Genomic DNA, 22,730 nt, shown 5'->3' with positions numbered 1-22,730 from the left:
GAGTGAGGAAAAGGTCGAGATCTGGTAAGAATGAGTGTGGCCATTCTGGCGTCGCTATGTTGTCGGCCGTGAGCTACAATGGTAAAGTCATGGAGTTAGTAGAACGTTTCTTTCGTGGGTGCAAGCTAAAGGCACAGGCTGCGAGAGTTATGGCTGAGAACCATAAGGCTTTCGGGTACATGATTTTAGTGTAATGGGAACAACTCATGCGTGGTAGTCAGAAAAGGTCAGGGTCCAACCCTAGTTAACATTCAGTACTACATTCATCAAGGCTACAGTGCAAGGCTAGGGCTAGCATTGCGAAGTGGCACTTGGCAAGGCAGTGAGCATGACATATATTACACAACTCCAGCCAAACATATGGACTATTTCAGGTGAAGGACTTTGCAGGGAAAAAGTATTAATTCAAATGCATTTTTGATGGTATGTGTTCCTCTCGGCACATCAGGGATTGGCATCTGTCCGCTGTAGGAAAGTCATTAAAGACGAAACCATGTTCAGAATGAAACGCATGCTATCTGTGCAAACCTACATGACCTGTCCTCCGTCTACAGGTTACTGTTCGAGACTGGAGGAAAGAGTGGTGTAAGGAGTAAAAAGGCATTGTACAAGCTCTGCTACTGTCTGAAGAAAGGGCACGCGGATGCAGAAGATGCTCCAATAACGGCTGATAACTAGTAGGTGTGTTCCACCACTTTGGGGGCAGAACACATTTGGGTGCGGCAAACATTTCTCAGAATTTCTTCAGTCCTCCCATGTGAAAACTCACCATATCCCCCCTGGGTATGGTGGATACCCCAATGCATTGGGGCCACACAAATATTAATCACATGATCCTGGCATACTTAAAACATTTTAATTTAAAATGAGCCGGTATTCACGTAGATCAGGATGACTCAAGAAGGCAAGCACAAGACCCACAAAGTGACCCAAAAACACAATGTTGCAAGAAACAAAATGATTGGCAAATGTGATTTTTTTAAAAAAAATGTTTTATTTCACAACTTTCTTCTCTGGTATATATTAAGTTATTTTCACAACCATTACATCTAATAATAAATCCAGAAAGAACACAAACTTCATATAAAATGTTAGATTTGCAAAAGGTTAAGGCACTTGCAAATGGATGAACATGAAGCCTGTGAGGAATGATAGGACCCGCCCAATGGACCTGGACAGACGATGACAAAACGGGCCCACAAGAGTTGGTCTGACACGCCAGCTCTAAAAATACTATCCGCTAGGACAAAAGACGACTGCTGGAGCAGTTAAAAGACAATCTACGTGCACTGCACCTAAACTTTGTACAGCAGATACGACTGTTCCATGAGAAAATGTGCAGCTTATAAGCAGCGTGAGGCAGGAAATAATGCACGTTCTGCTTCAGATGGCAAGACGCCCGGGATCAGATTTGCAAAACTCAATTAAGGTAACCACGCAAAGTGATTTATCAGTAGAGGTGAATGTATACATGTCACTAGTTAGCTCCGGACAGTTAGAACATGATGGTTAATGCTACCCAAATAGAACACAATACTACTATTAAAAAATATATATTTATATATAACTTGTCACTCCCATATCTTGCTTTTAAACGCTCGCAGTGCAATTTAGCCGTATTTAATGTTAGGCTGATTTCTGCTGTGTCAAAACCAGGGTGGGAAGGGGTCATGTATATTTTCAGTTAAGAAATCGGGCAAAGAGTCTAGCAGCCTGTACTTTAAACCCAAATATGCAACCACAGCAGTATTCTGTTCTTTTAAAAAGGACATTTTAAGAAAGTGACTGGCTCCACAGCAAACCTGGCTACTTGGCAGACAAAAATGGTCAAGAGCTAAAATGGAACGGGTCCCAAAGTCCAAAGATGACAAATCCCATTCTAGCAGTGAAAAGTGAGGACAGCCCTACGCACGCTTGATAGCATCCATTACTGTTCCAATAGGAATGCATCATGGAGCACTGAGGCCCCTGCTGCAGAAAAAGTCAACCCTTACGAAAGTAGGGAAAACTAGACGTCAGCGCACGGAATGGATGCAGTTGTAGAATGTTTGCAAATTGGCGAACACTTCTGTGCAAGATTTACCCCTAAACATGACGTAAAGGAGCCAGGACTTATGCTCATTTAAAAGATTTAAGGAACAATACGTCTTTCAGATTCAAAATGGTACAACTCGCAAGTGTAACTAACATGATTTCTATTACATGCTGAATGTCGCCCCCCACTCCCTCCCGCCCCCACCTAAGCAAATATATTGGAGACAAAATCCAGAAAGCGCTTGCCGTACTGGTCAGGGTGCACTGTGGAAATCTCAGCTCCAGCCTAGAGAAACAAAATACATTACGTCAGACATGTGTACAAAAGAACTGACTTGCATGAACATGGTTTAAGGTCATCGGCAAAGCCCTACACATTTGCATTAGAGCAATGTAAATGTAGATCTGGGCACACTCAGCTAGTGATCATGCGCCAGATACAGAAGTATACTACACACCAAAGAACCCAACACCACACCTAACAGAATGACCTAATTCAGGATGTCGTGCTTTAATATTTTATAAAACCAAAAATATTTGCGTGTCACTAACTCAGAAAGTTTATAAGCTTAGGCCGATACATATTAGACCCACCATATTGCTGCAACCAGTAATCCAAGCAAATACACCAGTTTTAGACCAAATGAATCCTTTCAGCGCTATTCTGATTGGTGGAAGCTTGCGAGGGATTTGCAAGTCAAGCATGCCTCGAGTTACCGGAACCAACCATACATCTGCATGAATGACTAGTGCAGCATTAACAGATTAAGCCAAGAGAATAACAAATTACTTACCTTCAGTAAGGTTCTTTCTGATGGATAAGATGACTCTTCTCAACATAGTCCTTATCTTATGAAATGCTCCCCCAACAGTGTGCTTTGGAATATTTTCCATAGCCACTAGGTGACGCTGTATGGCGCCAAGGCTGGCTTCAGGCAAAACCAAAAGGTGATGACTGGAATGTTTTGAATTAATCATAACCACTGGCACAGCTGAGGGCAACCCTCCAGACCATCGTTTTTCTGCCTGCCAAGAAGGGGAAAGACCATCGGGCTTGGTCCCTCCCCAAAAGGGGTAGTCCACCCCGAAGTGCTTGGTCACATGCCTTCTCTAATAGACCACAAGCACCCCCAGACATGTTTCGGCCTTGTTGGGCCTCATCAGGGAGGAGTAGGTTGGGTCTATAGGCCCAGCAGTCTTGGGACCCACGTCTGGGCATATCCATCCCACTTGTCATAACTCCTTGGCCCTGTGTTTTACATATGCTTAAAACATTCCTTTTCCTCAGTTACACCTTTTGACCTTGGCATTAGTAATGGCAGAATTGTTAAATGTAAGTCATTCTTAAAAAACTACAAAAATTAGAAAACTGAATGTAATGGGGTGGGCGGCAGGAGGCAGTTAGGAACCTGTGTAAGGAATCAATGTGTCCATCAGTAAGAATATTACCAAAGATCTGAGATTTGCTCTTCAAATGGACACATTCTTCATCTTAGGAATGTCTTTATTTACACGCTACAAGCTGCGCCTCCTCAGAGGTATTCTTTTTTTCCTCTCCTCCCCCAGAAGCTCACCGTCTCCAGAGCTATGGTTCACTCTAGGCTGGACTACTGCAACAGCCTCTTTCTAAATCTGCTTGCCTCTACTCTCCGCCCTCTGCAACTCAACCAAATCAGGACTGCAAGACTTGTCCTTGACCTCAAGCCCAGGGATCGTATCTCTCCAGGACTGAAATCTCTGCACTGGCCCCCAGTGGCTGCAAGGATTAAGTTCAAAACCCTCTGCATTGTCCACAAAGCCATCTGGGGTCTGGGGCCCCAATACCTTCAACTCTCTCTTCCTAAAGATCTCCCCTTTCGAGCTCTTCAGTCATCTGCCTCCAACTCCTTCAGGGTCAGTTGCTTCTCCAAGCAACGAGTGGGTGGTAGATCTTTCTTCGGCTGGGCCTCCCTTTGGAACAGCCTCCTTGCCTCTCTGAAAATTTAGGAGAACCATCTCCGGTTCCGGAAGCCCCTCAAGACCTTGCTCTTTGCTTCTGCTTTCTCTCCTCCTCTCACCTGCTGAGCTCCTGGCTGAACCCGTAACTGACTGGTCACCTAGCTACCTTCTGTTCTCAGGCCCAGGTCCACTTGCACACCTGCACTGCCCCCCCTGGCAGCCCCTTGCACTCTGGGGCTGTCTTCTGTATCCCTACAGCCTTCACCATCACTTGACACCGGATGTCTGCATGCACCTTTGCACCTGCCACCAGCTGGCTGCACTTATTTATTGTTTTTACTACTGTTATCCTATGAACTGCACTCCCCCCCTCACACTTTTCCCCTCCGCCGCACTTGTGATCTCAATGTCACCTGGCCTAGTAAGATCATGCTCCGTCTTCCCTCTGATCCCTTCTCCTGCCTTGTCACACCTTGAAACACTTGTCTATAGGCGCGTTATAAATGCCATATCATATTTGCATTTGGTTAAAATAAACCTTTACAAAAACACAAGAGTGCTAGTTCAAAGATTAAAAACAATTTCACAATCCAAACTATCAGAGGTAAATTCACGATTCATATTTACATTTAAATCCTTAAAACTGGTCAAGTATTAAATTCATTCTGTTTCAGCCAATCTTGAATCACATTAAGAAAAAAATGTTTTCGCAAATAAATTCACAGTTCTTTGCATTCACATTTAGATCCTTAAAACTGTCTATCTAAAAAGGTAGTAAATCCATTCTATTTCAGCTTAGCATGAATCACATTATTCATAAAAAAAGATTTGTTTGCTAGTATAATATCAATTTTAACACTTAGGTCTTAAACGTTAACAAGAGAAATACTTCTTTTCCAAGTTCACTTTTCAAGTGTTTCCCAATCTAAACACTATTCACAAAAGCAGAAGAAACCAAACATATTCATGTTACATATTATTGCATGAGCCCGGTAGGCCAGAGATTGTGAACAATAAGACGTTGCGATGTGTTCTACACAATCAGTCATATATGTAATATCAACAATCAATTTAAGATCACCCAGCTCTTGTTGTACTTTCCCAATTCTATGCCTAAGAGGGTCAATGCAGTCCTTTTATTCCGGCCATAAGGGCAAGTTTAGGTCAGTCCCCAGTATGGTTTACTCCTTTTACTTGACCACCTTGACTGAGTCCACTAGTGTCGGTTAGAAATCGTACCACCACAATTTTCAAAGCCACTACGGACCCAAACAGCATATCCCACCAGAGTATATTGAGGTCGACTCTGTCCAGGTTAGTTACAAATCTTTGAAAACGAATTATGCATTTAGAAGATATTCATAATTCAACAACAAGTGTCTCAATGTGCCTTTCTCATTCTCACTTCGACATAATCTACATACTAGAACGTTGTCACTCGAGCCACCTCTTATTTCAAGTATCTCACCAGTTAAGAGCAAGTTAAATCTAAGCCTCATGTACCCATACCACACATTCCTGTCTGGGAACGTGAGCAGGTAGGATTCAGGAAGTCCTAAAGTTTTATAGTGTGATATTAGTTGATGATACAGTTTAGATTTCCCCACCATTTCCATTGTTTCAGCCCAGTCTGCGTTCTGTAAAATAATTTTTACCCGTAGAGGGTTGGTGATAAGCGCATGTTCCATTAATCCGAGTAGAGCTATCTTTAACATACAGGAAGCCTGTAAGCTTAGAAGTACAGAAGCCTTTCAGTAACCATTTATAAGGCCAAGTCCTAATAGGTCATAAAGAGTGGTGTCTTTGTTCAGATGTAGCTTCCTAAACAGACAAGCCACTCCACGATGGCAGGCAATGATTGCAAGCCCAATTCGTACCTTATTGCAGCGATGGGTACAGATTTGGGTAAGCAATACAAAATGCTTTTCCACATTAGCGACTCCATTGTATGTAGCTCTGATTTAATCCAAACCGGGAATAGCTATAGGTTATAAACAATTTTAGGGACCACCTTTAGATTGTAGAAACGTAGTAAGGGCATAAGAAAACATTTCCCAAACATTTTGTCAATTTTCCGCATCAGCCAATTGACCCGGTGCCCTATCTGTTAGGTATTGTCTTTAATGGAGCTTAAATTGTTGTTGAATATTGGAAACCCCAAATATCTCATCATGGCTCTCAAAGCAAGTTTTCGTTGGTCTGTGAACCATGTATACCCGATCAGCGTCTTGAGATTACTCAACCTCATAACTATTTTTTTAGTTGTTTAAGCCATTTAGGGTAATGTATTCAAGAAATGTTACCATCAAGTGCTGGAGGCCCGAGGGGTGTAACTGATGAGTAAAAAAAGTCGCTGGCGTACACACACCACACCATTTTAGTTCCTTCAGCTTTTGGGGGTACAACAGAGGCTTTATCCAAGCATTTCCCTGCATCGCAAACATAATGGTTAAAGAGGGGGGGTTGCAAAAATGCATCCCTGTCTTAACCCATTAGAAATTCGTATTGGGCAGGATAGTTTGCCTTCAGTGTTTAGGCGAATATAGATAAGTCTTCGTGGAGATAGATAAGAATAGACAGGATTTCCCCGGGTATCCCCAGTTTGTTCAGTTTCGACCACATTCGGGCCCTGTCGACTAAGCCGAAGGCCACAGACAGGTCCATAGCTGCAATATATATTGGTGTTGCACCTCCCTTCCATGCCTTCTTCTCCAAAAGAGATCAATAGGCCTCCTGCTTCCGTCCAAACTCCTTTACGAACACCATATTGCTGTATTGGTAGAATTGAGTTATTGGACAACCACTCTAATCTCTGCAGGACCAGGCCAGCAAAGATTTGCGAGTCTGTGTACAATTTGGCAAGAGGTTGGTAATGGTGAGGATCTTTCCTGTGCCCCTGCTTAAATATAGGGATTACATATGTAAAATGCCAGGAGACCGGAATGCATTTTGACTGAATTATGCTGTCAAATAGAATCGATAGAGCCTTCGCCAAGAGTTCTGTGTTCCCTTTAAATAAAGGTGTTGGAGAGACGATTTGGCCCCGCTGCCCTGGATGAGCCCAATTACTGAATTTGGAGCTGAATATCCTGAACAGAAAAAGCAAAATTCCACGGAAGTGGTTTAATAGGGGTCCAATTAGGGTTACTATTTGCACCTGAATATACAGTTCCGAAATGACCTACCCAAACTTCCTCCTGTATTGGTGTTGATTGGGCGGTTATTTGTGTTGTCTCCATGCTGTTAACTAGGAGCCAGAACTGCCTGGCCAATCCATCTTTTAACCCTACCAACATGGATTCACTGTCCATCTGTAGCAAGGAGGCTCTATGGTCTTTAAGACAATTCTTTGACTTCTGTTTAATTCTTCTCACCCCCTCCTTTTTTTCCTCCATATTAAGGCCCGAGTTCCACACATGCCGTACCTCTCTTTTTCACCAGTTTGTTTTGTTTGACAAGGTTATCATACTGGTGTTTGTGCTTGACTTTTCTTGGATGTTTAGGGACCTTAATTGAATCACCAATTAGTTTATCAATAAACAGAGGAAAATTATCATGAGTGAAAAGTATTCTCTTTTTGTCAATGGCGATTACAGCGTAGTCCTCTATGAAATGAGCATTTAATTTTGACACATTGCTTGTATGCCATACTATTCTGGATTTTGAGAGATTGGTAATTCAATTTGGAGTATATTGCGAGTTGGAGTTTTGATCTATTTAAAAAATCCAGCGTAGTTCAAGCATTCAGTGGTCAGTGCCTTTAAAAAAAAAAAAAAAAAAGATAAACTGGGAACTCCCTTCCAATAAAAAGAGCGACAAATATATAATCAATCAACGATGACTTTGCCCCATCCGTCCAGGTAATGGGGTCAGTAGAAACCACTAACAGTCCAAATGCTGAATGTAAGCCCCAATTGGTAAAAAGTGTACTCCAGAGATGACCCTTTAATATTTTTCGCCCACTACCCGCCGGCCCTCCTATAATGTTATTCTTTGAACCCTCTGTTATTAATGAAAGAAGACCCATATCTTTTACTTTTAAAGGTTCGTACTGGATTTCCGAATTTAGGTCACCCATTATGGCAATCTGTAATCCAGTATGAGCAATCATCTTGTCTGTAATGATTACGTTGATTTCATCAATTGTGGCCTGTAGGTTCTGCTCGGGGAGAGGGGGGTGGCCAGTAGATGTTTATAATGAGGATATTTATAGTAACTCCACCTGGCTTTAGCTCTAGTATTATTGCTAGGGCATTATGCGATATGTAGATACGTCTTCATATCAGGTCCGTTTTTATTAGCAATAGGAAACCCGCCTGAGGGCCGTCCTCTCTGAACCTTCATAGCTATTTTACTGCAAACACCAAAGCCATCCAAGATAAAAGGATTGGTCATCCAGGTGTCCTGAATGCAGATTTTAAATTTAGTGAGCCTCTCACACAATTCTTTATAGTTACTTAAGTGGGCATGCCATCTCGAATTCCATTAAAGCAGGGATACTTGCTTATTTTGGTTAAAGATCCGACAGTTTTTTAGTTTAAGTATGGAGTCACTTAGCGATAATGCCAACCATCTCAAGCTTGGATCCTCCATGGTCCCAGCTTGATTCCTGTCACTCATTGCATTGCCAACCCCTTCTTGAGGAGCCTGCGTTCTACCAATAGCCTGAGAGCTGTTCTGCGGATTAGGAATATGTCGTAGCCTAATTTGTTAAATTGGTTTTGCTGCCTAATTATAGAGACAAAAACAGTTTGCAAGTGAAACAAGTCTGAAGTGGTCATTTCTCAGGGTGTATAAAATGTACCAGTTTAATATCTGCAGTAGACAAAGTTTTTAACTGAGGGATTTCATTCAATAGTGAGAGAACCCTTCAAATATTTAATGATTCCGGACCCCCAAATTCAAACATAGTACATCATTATGCTGGGATCATCAGGATAGCAGAGTGTCCTCCATTGTACCCAGTTTAATTCACTTTCGAAAACAGATTTCGGTCCCTTCAACTCTTCTCTAGTAACCTCCCCCCTTGTTATTTAGGGCAAAGGTAGTACTCAGTCTTTATTTAATCCGTCTTTCTGGGTTTACTGTGAGATCCAGTATTAGTCAGATGTATTGTACCTGGGATCCCAATCCCCTGTTCTCCCTTTGTCCTCTTAATATGTCCTATAGGGGAAACCCCATATCTACTGGGGGCTTAGAGAGAATCGAGTGGGCACTCCGTATTTGTTCCAAAGTTGATCTAATCAAAGTTTCCAGTCGATGAATGCTAAACTGCCACGCTTCCCCTCCACTCGGTGAGGCTTTCTCATTAATCACAATCAAAGACATAATTTCTCATTATAAAGGAGGAAGACTTGTCCCCTACCGTCTGTGACTACAGGCTCCCTCCAACCCAGAGTCTTGTGATGGTGGTCTTTGTTACTTTGTCCCTGAGCCCAAACTTGCTTTGGGGTGTGCATATCATTGGGGATTTCAGGGAGTTCCCGACTCGAGAGGGGTGCCACAATTCTATCCGAGTGTCGACCCACTCTAAGAGCAGAGCTGCCCTCGGTCTTATTCACGAGTTCTCCCTCCTCAATTATTTCTAATTGTTCGTCTCTGCACAGGAGAGGAGATCTGTTCCTTCCCTTCCCCCTCTCTACTGGTTTGGAGAATAAGTGGTAAACCCCTCCCCCCCCAGCCCCCTTTCCAGGATAATGTTTCCCATGTTCTATATCAATTTGGGCCTGCTGGATCCGGCCCCCTTTCTTTTTGCCTTTCTGTTTCATCTCATCCATGAGGGTGTTACTAGATGGTGCCCCACTATTTCGATTACAGAGTATGCCCTCTTCCATGGAGACATCTAGACCCAAACTTGTGTCACAGTTTATAGTACCTTCCTTTATGAAGTTCCTCCATGTATTTCTCAATAGCTTGTTTGTTACCTTCTTCAGGACATATTTTGAACGCTTGCCCTTTTTTACAATTTACTGGGGAGGATGACGTCCTCAATCCGATTCGGAGCATACGTGATATGAAAATGCTCTCACAGCTGTCCAAGACCGCAGTCTCAGTTTCGGCGGATCTATGGCTTTATACCCCTCATTGGGCTTACTTCCTTGCTCTTCTCCTGCCTGCTGCGAGTTCTCTGTGTTCACTGCCTTACATTCATTATCAGAACTTTGAATTTCGATCCCAGCAACAAACATTTGTCAAAACCGGAATAATGTCCCGTAATAGATTATGCATTTTCAATTCACTTAAAATGGCAGAGTCTTGCCATTGTATCTCCCTGCCCACCTCCAGAACCCCCTCCCCACCAGGCTGCTGCCCCGAAGTGAGGGATTTGTCCCAATCCTCCCCCATCCCTGTGGGTGTTTGGACAGGGCAAGGAGAGATCTCTCAAGGCAGAAACACCAAAGGGGTGTCAGGTGGAGAAACCTCCGGCACCCTTCCCATCAACCTGCACTGAGTCTGCCTCCAAAGGACTTTGCCCTCCTCCCCTGCTAGTCCCTCCCGTGACACACCAGACTCGATCAATAATGGAGACAAGGGGAGAGAAAGCGCCATCCTCCTGGTGTTCTTGACCAGAGTAAAGATGAGGGGCGAAGATAGTATGTCTTCATACATCTGCGCCCCCCATCAAGGTTTCCTTCCTGGTTCTCGGGCCCGCCCTCACATTTGCATCGCAATATAATCACCTGGGTAAGTTACTTCGAACTCCACCACTGAGCCGGATAGCCCCAAACTCGATAAGTGTCTAACTCCCACTCGCTCGCGAGCCAGTCAAGCAGGTACTCACGTGGCACTCCTGGTGGCGCATGTGCGGTGGCGCATATGCAGTGGCACGAGACCTCCTGGTTTTATGCGATTGCCTGATGGTTTGGGGGGCATGGCCAATCAAGATAACTAGGAATAGGGCAATTATTATTCGAACAGATAAAGGCTTGTTCCTGCAGCAGTCCTGGCTGGCGAACAGGCAATAACGTGGCGCTCCTGGTAGCACGCGCAGTGCTATGCGACCTAGTTTTATCTGATTGCCTGACAGTTAGGGGGCGTGGCCAATCAAGAGAACTAGGAATAGGGCAATCATTTTAATGTAGGGCCTTGTTTAAAATGTTCTCAGGAACTGGAAGCAGCAATAGCTCAACAGCATGCCAGGTATGTGCAGAGAATAGCACAAATCTCAGCTTGTGAGAGACCAGCAAGCCAGAGTATGGTAAATCCAGGCATTTTCTCTAGCTCAGCTCGCTTAGCTCAGGGGCTCTGCTACTGCAGACGCAAAGACAGAGGCATCAAACGGCTCATTCTGTACGAAAAGCCATGCCACAGAGACTACCGAGGTGGGAGAAGGATTACAATGCAATTACAACAGGACATTCTTAAGGACCAACCTACCCACCCTAGCACTGTTACCAGATAGAAACCCCAGATGTGCTTGCTTGGTGTGCAGAGATGCTCAAGTAGCTGCCTGAAAAATTTCCATACGGACTCCTTTCAGCAAATCAGAAGTAACGCTTGGCCACTAAGAAGGGAACCTTGAGAAATAAAAGAAAAGTAAATTGGTTCAAAAGGAGCTGCCATCAGTAATTCAAGAACTATGTTAAAGTCCACATAGGTGGTGGGAGAGCACCAATTGTCTTAAAGGTAAGCATTAAGGGCTGTGAGGAATTTTTCTGGACCAAGAGTAGGGCAAAGCAAGAGCCTCAATCAGGTGTTCCCTTTAAAATGGAAAGGGATGCCAAACCCTTCGCTGTACATTCAAATAAAATGTAGTTGGGGGAAAAACTCAAGAACTGTGCCTTTGGAGCATAATGGTTGAGCTATCTTGGTACTAACGTGTGCCAACAAAAAGAGGAGATGGAAATGTGTGGACTGGCGTCCTGCAGAGAGCAACGCACCAAGAACCTCCCATGAGAGACCACAAACCTTGCCAGACATTAAGAATCAGAGTACTGGCACTGGGGTGATGAACTATGCTGCAATCATGCATTAGGCAATCCTCCCTCCATGGGATCCTGCACGTAGAGCATATCAGCAGGTCCAGTATAACTGGGCACCAAGCCTAGCCATTCTGGAACGAACAAAATGTCATGGTGCCCAGCTCCGCTTCAACTTCCTCTGTTCTAGGGGAATCGGAGGAAAAGCGTATACCAGGGAATGACATGCGTATTGCACAGAAAGTCCTCCAGCACCCACAGGGAACTAACTGAAGAAGGTTTTGCACTTCGTGTTCGAGGGGGAAGCAAGCAGGCTGTTCACCATCTCACTCTTTCAGCACTCACTTCTAAGATACTGCGCTGACTAGAGCATTGGCTTGCATGTTCAGACTGCCAGCAACATGCAAACCTGGCACATTCAACTCATTCTTGATCACTCAAAACCACTGAAGCATGATCTCTGTGCAGAGCTTGCACAACCCCAGACTACCTAGCTTGTTGATGTAGTCAATCACCGGTGGTGTGGTCTGTGAGGAACTTGACATCCAAACCTTTGATAAGAAAAAAAGCAATACCAGATGAACTGGTGCGAGTACCAGCAAGTTGAAGAACTTTCCATAACGTGTTTGTCCTGCAGATGCAATCTCTAGATTGGATGTGACTGACCACAGTAAAAGACTGTCATGGTTGCCTGAATGGTGTCCGCTGTAAGGAGATAGGTTATGGATATCCAAAGTAGTTCCTTGCAGCCCTGCAAGGATAATGTACTTCATGTCCACGTTGAACACGGATCCTGTAGCAACCACATGCACAGTCTTGCTTCCGGGACTATGAAGATGCATGGTGCCATTATCACTAGTATCCTCAAGAAAACCCCAGCCAAGTGTCCCAAATTCAGACGAAAGAATTCCACTAAGGCCTGGATACTTGTCATTCTGAGGAAGGAAACATGCCTCGCTCTGCTATCCCAGACTGCCAGCATACAAGTACAGTACATTTGTGAAGTAGGCAATATAGATAGCAGCTAGTACAATATCTAAAATCAACACTTAAAAAAACATTCATAGAAAATATAGGATTGCTTGAAGTCCGGAAGACATATAAAAACATTAGATCATACAAATTTCATTATAGAAACCTAAAAGTCTAAAACCAGTCACACAAAAAGTGAATGCATAATAGTAGGGCATTGTGACCCAATAAAGGTCAAGACCCCATAAAACAGCTACATAATCATGAAGAACACCCAACATTCATCTTAACTTGTTTGAATCTCGTCTCTACTCCACCACACCATGCCCAAATAATTGGAAATGTCGAAAACATCTAATGAACAACATTTAGCAAAGCTCTCCAGCTGCATTAAGTGAGCAGATACCTCCATTAACCAGCCATGATTTCAAGTTTCTCCTTGTGCCATCAGCAAACATCGGACACAAGAACAAAAAATGTTGTACCGTTTCCACAATTACAGGGCAAAATGGCCAGGACAAGGAGTTATGTTCCAGTGAACTTTAAATGATGAGATGGGTAAGGTGCCTGAGCACATTTTCACAGAGAACTATCTCTGGATTGGATTGTCAACTAAACAAAGTTATTTCTCCAAATAATATACCCGTTTAATCGAATGATCATTCTAGCCAGTAGATATAGGCGTAGTGGTTAACGTAAACTCCCATTGAATAATCCTTCTGCACATCAATCACTCACTGTTTATTGCTATTGGTTATTCTGGCTAGGTTAATCCAGAGATACTCCAACTGTAAAAGCTTTAAGGAATTCCTGACGTATGCTCACTTCCTTGGTTCACATATAACAGGGTACCTGAATAGGTCAGTTACAATTTGGTATGGGCGTTATGACCAGAGTCATACCCAAATAAGGTTTTAGGGCAAGCAGACCATCAATAGGGGTTAAATCAAGGTGTAGGTATAACGAGGGTGCTTGGGCATATGAATAGTAATTTAAGAACATTGTTTTCTGTAACTGATAGTTTTGAAATGTTACTGTGTCCACATATCTCAGCTCTGTACCCCACTGCAGATATGGCTTAGGCTCTATACATTTCCAGAACTGGGGGCACAATATTATTGTCTAAAGACATTGCAAATTGAAAAATTGCCATAAAAATGTTTTCCCAAGATTAAATTGGCATCATCAATATGATGGCTCATTTGACATCCCAGCCAATCATTAATCCCAAGTCATTGAAAAAGGGCACCTCCCCTGTTCGGATTTCATCTACATACATTTTTAAAATTCTGTTTATTTTCTTCTTTTAAGAAAAAACAATATACAACCTTACAGTGGCTCAGTGGATTAACCCCCCGATCCCCAACATGTTATGATTTCTTTGATCATTTCCCTATCATATTCAAGAACATCCCAAGGTAAGAGGAACATCGATGCAGCAGCATTACCCTCTTGACTGCGTCCCCTCGCATCAACAATGCCCTCTTTTTCCTGGCCTCTGCCTTTATCCTCGATGTTGTCGAGTGTAGAGCCTCCTCCCAGGTCATCCCTCAGATAAGATTGGATTGGATTGGTTCTCTCCCTTTTGAACTTGTGCAACCAGATAATGCTTCTAGGGATCCCATATATCTTTGGGTTTAGCACACAGGTGTACTATTCTTCCGTATTCCATTTCCATCTCATTGCAATAGAGAATGTCCTCTTTCCATCATTCCACCATGGGGCCCTGAGCCCTACCACACACCATTGACACTCTCCTCTTATCCAACAGTAGTAACAGCCCTGCCAGTCTTCTCACTCGTTGGGATATCCCTCTTGTGTCCCCCGACAGGGTGACATCTACAGCCTGCTCTACCCTTCCCCCTATGATCTCGCTCATTATCTGAAAAAACTGCTCCCAAAATTGCCATACCAGGGATCAGACCCACGACAGATGTGTAAAAATGCGCTGGTGTGGTGGCACAACGTGTACAAGCATCTGGTGTCTTGGACGAATCGACGTGATCTCTCAGATGTATACGTGATCTCTCAAGTGTATAGTAAAACTGATGCAAGTACTTAAAATGAATCCACTTAAATCGACTGTTAAGGGCAATTTTTCGTGTTTGTGCACAGCAATATCTCCACATTTCTTCTGAGAGATTCCCCAGCGAGGCTTTCCACTTCCTCCGAGGGGACTCCACCCAGCTCACCCGGACATTCTGCACCATGCCGTATAATGTGGACACAGTTATCCTAGTATTTACCCATTCCAACATCCCATCTAGTAAAGGCACCACCCCGGTTCTTTGGGAAAGGTCGGGAGAATGTCTCTCAGTCTGTCGTGGCCTAAAATACAGAAACAGATCTAGTCATGTGAACATCCCCTCTATTATGCAACTCATCCACTTGTGAACTGTCCTTCCGGGAAAAGGTCCCGAAAGCACAATATTCCCAGGTTCTTCATACAATGAATATGTCCTGGTTCACTTGTCAAGGGTACACCCGGGATGTGTATAAATCGGAAGTTGGGGGGGTGGAGTAAATGACTTCTCTCTTTGCCTTCCCCTCAATTCGGACCCATGACCTGCAGGTCAAGTCTACCATATTCTCAGCTTTAGGCAACATATTATGAGCGGTTACCACAATTGAAAGCCATAACCATCAGCAACTGCCCAGTGTACTCATTCAGTGGGAACAGCACTGATTTCGCACCATTAATCTCCAAACCTAAGAAGTCACTGAAGTGTGGTAGATCTACCATGACTGGTCTCAGGTTGTCCCGTGGGTTTTTGATATAAATTACCATGCCATCTGCATAAAGGGATATCACCACTTCATGTTCATACAGCTGAACAACCCTGTGAAAAGGAGTATCCCTCATCAGTTCGGCCAAAGGCTCAATCACCAAAGCGAATGACCATGGCGAGAGGTGGCACCCCATGTTATACGCCCCTTTCCAATATCTGTAGGGTGATCTGACCATTTACTCTGACCCTCGCCACCGGAAGCGTGTAAAGTAATGAGATCAGTGATATAAACACCTCCCCTATCTCCATGCTCTGTAAAACTGCAAACAATCTTGGCCATTCCACAGAGTTGAAAGCTTTATCTGCATCCAATAATGTAGCCACGATTGACTCATCCTGCTGAACCGCCAAAATTAGACCAAACATCCACCAAAACCCATAGGTGATAGAGCACCCTGGTATGAATCTCGATTGATCGGATGGCACACCTAGGCATTAATGGCACCAACCGCGTTGCCATCAGCTTAGCTAAGTTCTTATTATCTAGGTTGTTGAGCAATATAGGGAGGTAGGATGCACATTCATCCGCTGCCTTCCCAGGTTTCAATACTACAGTAACCACTGCCTGCCTCTGACTTTGGTAGTAGTCCATCCTTTAGAGCCTGTCGATATGTTTCCAGAAGATGTGGGGTCAGCTTTGACGTGTAATGCTTATAAAACTCAGCCATGAAGCCATCAGGACCTGGTGCTTTCCTTGACAACAGCGCCTTGATTGCCAGATGGATTTCCTCCAGTGTTATGGGACGGTTCAACCACTCCTTCATCAGAACACCAGTAAAGTACCACCTGATCCAAATAGCTATGCATCTTAGTTTGTGGAACTCGGTTCTTCGAGAAGTACAGAAGGGTGTAAAATATGCCAAACTCCCGAACAATGTCTATCTGTATGCCTTACTTCTCCGTGTTCGGTTTTAACAGAGGATATATGTCCTCTGTTTCAGTTCTCACAGCCCTGGCAAGTAGTCTGCCTGGGCTCTGACCTTTCCTGTACTGTCGAACAGCCACCTTCCGCAGCAGAAATGTTCCCTCCCTTTGTGCCAGTACCCTAAATGTATCCAATTCCTCCCTCATCTCCTTCTGTATAAGCGGCATAGTACTAGACCCCACATCCAACTGCATCTGCTGTAATAGTGCCTCACTATTCACCAATTTCTCCCTGATTTGTCTTAATATAACAGACTCCTTCGCTATGCACTCCCCTCGAATCACACATTTAAAAACACTCCCATAATATTGCATATGAGTCGACCAAGCCCACATTTTCTTCAAATGATGAGCTATCCCCTCTTGGTACACCACTTTTGAACACCTAGAGGTCTACCGCCCGTCTCCCCCAGCACTTCCAGCGTGACCACCACAGGCGCCTGATCTGATAATGTGCGCGCCAATATAATGGCCTCACTCACCCACCCCACCATTCTGTCCGATTTCAGAAAATATTCTAGTCCTGATGCTGATTGGTGTACTGTGGAGTGAAACGTGCATCTCTCCTCTCCTTCATGCCTAGTCCGCCATACATCATTCAGCTCCCATGTCCAACATAGGTCTCGTAATTTATAGGTTAATCCCAGTAACATCTCCGAGCACCTGTCGAGGTCTGGTTCTAACACCCCATTGAAGTCATCTGCCCATATAATTACTCCAGGTGCCCGCTTGTTTAGCTGCTGCCATATCCACTAACGTTTCCACAGAGTCTTGATTGAGGCCATATTAATTAGGGTTATTAGCTGGCCATGTATAGTGTCCAGCACCAGCACTGCCCGCCCATCATGGTCCTTGATCATTTCAGTGAGGCAAAACCCAACTGAGCTTTGCACCAGTATACAGACCCTTCTCGAACAGGAGGAATAAGGAGTAATAGCGATGAAAACCCCATCTTTGTCCAAACCGTGCCTGCCCTGATGGTGTCGGATGTGTTTCCTGTAGGAACGCTATATTAAATTGGTGGCGCTGCATATATAGTAAAGCCTTGAGAGCTTTAGAGGGCCAATTCAAGCATCTAATATTCTATGTCATATATTTAAAGTGGTGCAGTCATATTTTTGCTCTTCTCTTACACAAATATCCAAATACCCTGATGTATGTTTAGGTTTGTTGCATCATGCAGCCCAATAGCAAACTCCTCCTAGGTTGAGTGAGAGTAATCCCCAGAGTCATCAGCCCCCCCGATCCCTTTTCCAGTTCCTCACCCCTTCCCCACAAACAACCCCAACATGTCAGTATTCTCAACCCCCCTCCTCTCTTCCCACTGACCCAAACATGGCACCTCAACCCCCACCCCCATTGTTAACAAACATACGCTTCCGCAAGAGGGGCAACTCAGTACCCAGCCATCCACCGGACCCTCACTACGTTAACACTCGCCCTCCGGTCACCACCGATTTAGACATTCTACTTTCCATCGCCCATTGATAACAGGTAAGGATATATCACAGTAAGCGTAGCGTCACCCATTGGTTCCCCACTGTCTGGGGTTCCATGGCAATTGTTAAAGACAAATGTTGGCCTCATCCGGGGTGTGAAAAAAGAGGACTCTTCCTTTGTGTTCTATTCTCAGTTTTGCAGGAATCCTGGCATAAATTGTGTCCCTCTCCCGCAATAGTTTCTTTACATCAATGTACGTTCTCTGGGATGCTTGCACCTTATCCGAAAAATCCGGGAAGAGTTTAATGGTATCTCCCTTATATATTAAAGGTCCTTTTTCCCTGGCTTTGCGAAGAGCGAGCCCTCTTTGCCGATAGTTCAGCATTCTGGCTATAATCGGACGTGTTGGGCCCCCTGGTATCAGCTTCCTCCCACTTGGCATTCGGTGCACTCTTTACAATATGAACAACGCTGAGAAATCCTTGTCTCCCAATGCCTCACGAAACATCTCCTCGACTAAGGGTTCCATGGATCTCTGCTCCATTGTTTCAGGAACTCCCACTATTCTTAAATTATTCCTCCTAGAACTGGACTCAAGATCCTCTTTGCTTACCAGCTAGTTCTTTCTGGGCCCGCTTCACTGGACGTAGTCATCTTCCACCGTGGACACCCGTCCCTCCACTTCGTCCAGTCTCTCTCCATGCTTATCAAATCGGACCTGCATGTGGTCTACCTTGCATGTTAGGGTGTCCATCTTCCCATCTAGCGATTATATGCTGTTTTTTAGTTAAACATCTCTTTAATGTCGGTACTGAACACTCCTGTCTAGAGAATCATCAATTGTCCTGTGGTTTTTGTTTTGAGAGTGAGTGTCAAATTGCAGTTTCCCCTTTTGCCCACCTTCGACATCTTGCCAGGTGCCTGGGGAAATCTCGTCCTCCCCTGGTGTCACTGGGCCACCAACAGACATCGATTTCCAAATGTAGACACTGATCACCGCGCCCTATGCCTTCTTCTGCATTGGCTCCCTTCACCACTATCCTTACTGGTGACCTCACTGCAGTGGTGCACCACTGAGCCCCGGCTGTCCAAGTATCCAGCTACCCCTTTTCGCTGTTTCAAGTAGTCACCATAGGTGGCACCTCATTACTTCCCCTTGACCTAGTTCCTTCCGTACTCTAATGTTTCACTTGCCTTTATTTCACTACATTTGAACCCACAGTTCAGTATTTATCACCCTCAGAGAGAGGGGTGACTCCTCTGCCAATAACTTAACACATCTAGAATATTGCCCTCAGTGCTGCTCTTCCTTCTGACCTCAGCAGTCAATGCCCAGACTTTAGGGAGGGGGGAATATACCCCACAAGCTTGCCCAATGTTAAATTCACCAGTATTTGCCACTGGGGCATTGCACACACCTTTGTTCGGCTGTTGCAATTACCCAGCACTTTGCAGCTAGCTCCTCTCCAACACTCCATGGGTGTAGATCTCGGCTGGGTGTGTCCCTCTCCAGCTATTTTAAATCCACAGTCCGAGCATGAACGTGCCTGATCTCCCATCAGGCTCTCCCCGTTGGCGTCATCTTAGCTCTGCTGCGTCTGCCCCAGCGCTCCTTCTTGCAGGGCAGATGGCTCTCCGCGGTTACCAGGAGCTTCTCCTCCCCCATATCAGAGACTCCGCTCTCCTCCAACAACCGGTCCAACAGCTTTCCAGGGACGGTGCCCTGGGTACCGGTGACTCTGTTCCCCTTCTGTAGTGGGATGAACAGCCTTTTCCTTGAGCAGCACTGCAGTCCGCGCCGGCTGCCTCATGGACACCATCTTTATTATATCTTCATCAAATAATGCCAGGAGACAGCCTGCATGTCTGAACTCTTCCCGTGTTCTACCCATCAAACATTCAACATTCTAATCAGCTAGAACACCTCCCACGTGCTTATCATAGAAGTTCACTCTCTCCATCAGTCTGACAGGATCACCTCTACATTTGTTCAATGAGACGCAAGGGCTTGCGTATAGTTCTTTGAGGGCGACCAGTGTCCCCTCGAGCTTCTTCGGCATGCAAACAAGGTGGGGAATGTCCACAATCCTTAAGTGATAGGAGACCAACAGGTTCTTCATCTCTCCTTTCTCCATCTAACTCATCCTGTGACAAGAGACCAAGAGGTTCCTCATTTCTCCGGTCTTCATGTTTTTCTCCTTCTGAATCATCCTGAAACATTTCATGAAAGAACGAAGTATCCTCAGTTATCTCATCATCCTTCATAGCAATACCCATGCGCCTTTTGACGGCCGCCGTGACTATTGGTAACTCGTGACTGGAGTCCATTTTTTTCACTGGTTCTGCCAAACCAATACATTCTCACTTTCACCCACTGGCACCTGATGCTCTTCAGCCCTCCTTTTGCGGGTTGTTCAATCTTTGTCTTGCTGTGTTTTCTTACTTGCCTTTCCTCCACCTTCTTCACCTTTTCCACCTTTTCAATGTGTAATGTGGGTTCTGAACTCATATTGACACCAGTTCAGTGGGAGCAACTCACTCACTTCATGAGACGTGTCGATAACTTATTTGCATTTGTGAATTGGCTTGCTCTTGACTTACTGTGCACAATTCACTTTCTGCTGTGACTAGTCTTTGCGCATCCCTCTTGTCCATGTCCTCTTCCTCCTCCTCAAAATGTGTGCTCCCTCCTATCCAGGATGACCCCGCAACGGGAGATCTCAATGTACCGTCTCTCTCATTCGATATTACACTGGGTCTGTATGTTGGGAATAACAGGGCTCCCTCTATGCACATGGTTTGAAAGTAGTTTCCTTGCCCATATTGCATACACATCCGACCAAGAGCTGGACATCAAACTGTGTGGAAACTCACATCCACATCTATAACACTGTCTTCCCAGACCACTTCTACCGGAATCATTCCGTGCACTTTGGCAGGTCACGTTCAAGCATCGGGACAGCCAGTTATATTTCATGTCAGCAATAGTGCCCAGTTCCCTTCCGCATACTGGATGCTTGCTTCTCAATCCTTTCATAGACTCTTGCCAACTCCAGGATATCTTTCAGCGGGAGAGGTGTTCTTAGAAGATGCTTCCTTAGCTGTGATGACGTGCACCCTTCAATTATTCTTAGCCTAATCGCCTCATCACAAAAGTTGGCGAATTCACAGTTCACTGCCCTCCTTTGTAATCGCAACACAAATTGTGCCATTGTTTCAGATGACCCTTGTGAGCACTGGTTAAAGGCATAACGTTCATAATCTCGATATGGAGGGACCACCAATCATTCACGAATAGCTGATGTCAATTGTCGGTATGTTCTTTCCCGAGGTGGAATGGCTGTAATAACATTTTTCATCTCTTTCCCTACCAAATTCTTAAATATGTCCATTTTATCAGGAGCATCCTGGTTTCCCACTGCCCTCAAAAATCCTTCAATCTATCCATCCGTCATATCGGTCGTGAATCTTTCGTAACATGGCTTTGTAACACTGCGTATGCCATAACATTGAAATCCCTTTCATTTCCGAACGCTTCTATGTTTATATTCATTTGCATTGCGATAACGATGCTTATCATCGCTCCTGGAATACTGCGCCTCGCGTTCATTGAGGTTCGTTTACATTTGATTTTCATTCAAACAACAACAAGAAAATGCCTTTCTGATGCAGCAGCTCACTTGCGATATATACTTGCCACCATTTTGTTAATTACTAATAGCAGTTTTAAATGTTCATATCCAACGGCAGCACAGCGCACTAGCATTATTCGTAAACGCATGCACTGCAATCCAAGTCCACAAAAGTCACAAATACAGCACAATATAACGTTTGTTCGTCCTGTCCTTTGAGTACGTTTACTTTGTAAACTTAAAAGTGCAGCGCATCTTACAGTGTTCGTACTTGCTGCAGTTTCTTTTCCAAATTATGTCGTTTTCAATTTTCCCCACGTTACCTTTGTTTTGCGTGCTCCTTGTTTGAGTTATATGTATATATCCTTTTTTTTTAATGTGACCTCCTTCAGTTACTCAATCCACTTGTCCTTTTCCCAATTTTCAGTCACCCACCTCGTCAGGCTGTTTTTCCTTAACTTTTTGTGTCTCTTCAGCAATTTTTTCTATGGCCCCTTCCTTGGGCAATCTTTTCTTTGGCCCCTTCCTTGGGCAATTTTTCCTTTTCTTTTTTTTCCGGCCACCTCTATAGGTCCATTAGTATCCTTTCCCACCTCCTTGTGCCATACTTTCTTCTTTCCTTCATTAGATGCGTGGGTCAGTCATCTCCTCGTCGCCAATTGTGTGCCTCATGGACACCATCTTAATTATTATATCTTCATCAAATAATGCCAGGAGACTGCCTGAACTCCATTATTCCTCCAACATAACTGCCCCCTCCATTCCATTCCTTCCCAGGTTCTACCCACCAAACATTCCACATTGTAATCAATTACAACACTCTCCTTCTGCAGTGGGATAAACAGCCTTTTCCTTGAGCAGTGCAGCAGTCCGCTCCGGCACTGGGAGCTTGCTGCCGCGGTCCCTCAATCTCTGGGCGCGCAGGGGAGAACAGCCAGCCCTTTAAGCTCATGGCCTTATTCCTCCTGGGCTGACGCTGAAGCCACAAATCAAAGGCACTCCAGACCTCGTTACTCGTATCTTCGCTCCTCAATCACATAGGGGATCCAAAGTTATACACCTTGCAGGCAAGCCTGGCACAC

The 22,730-nt window shown here is 44.5% G+C and overlaps 1 protein-coding gene across 1 annotated transcript in view; it reads right to left on the bottom strand.

Annotated features, from left to right (window-relative positions):
- Nucleotides 1–974: 974 nt before the first annotated feature.
- The window catches only part of PIP4K2C (phosphatidylinositol-5-phosphate 4-kinase type 2 gamma), a 601,833-nt gene continuing 580,077 nt past the window's right edge, over nt 975–22,730 (bottom strand). The window contains exon 10 of the mRNA XM_069653597.1: nt 975–2,320. Coding sequence (XP_069509698.1) covers nt 2,240–2,320 — 81 coding nt within the window. The 3' untranslated portion in view covers nt 975–2,239. The remainder of the gene's footprint in view (nt 2,321–22,730) is intronic.

This window comes from Ambystoma mexicanum, chromosome 3q, assembly GCF_040938575.1.
Source record: "Ambystoma mexicanum isolate Mex_15411 chromosome 3q, UKY_AmexF1_1, whole genome shotgun sequence".
NCBI lineage: Eukaryota > Metazoa > Chordata > Amphibia > Caudata > Ambystomatidae > Ambystoma > Ambystoma mexicanum.
The sequence above is the reverse complement of the archived record's forward strand: the minus strand, read 5'-3'. Positions and strand labels throughout refer to the sequence as shown.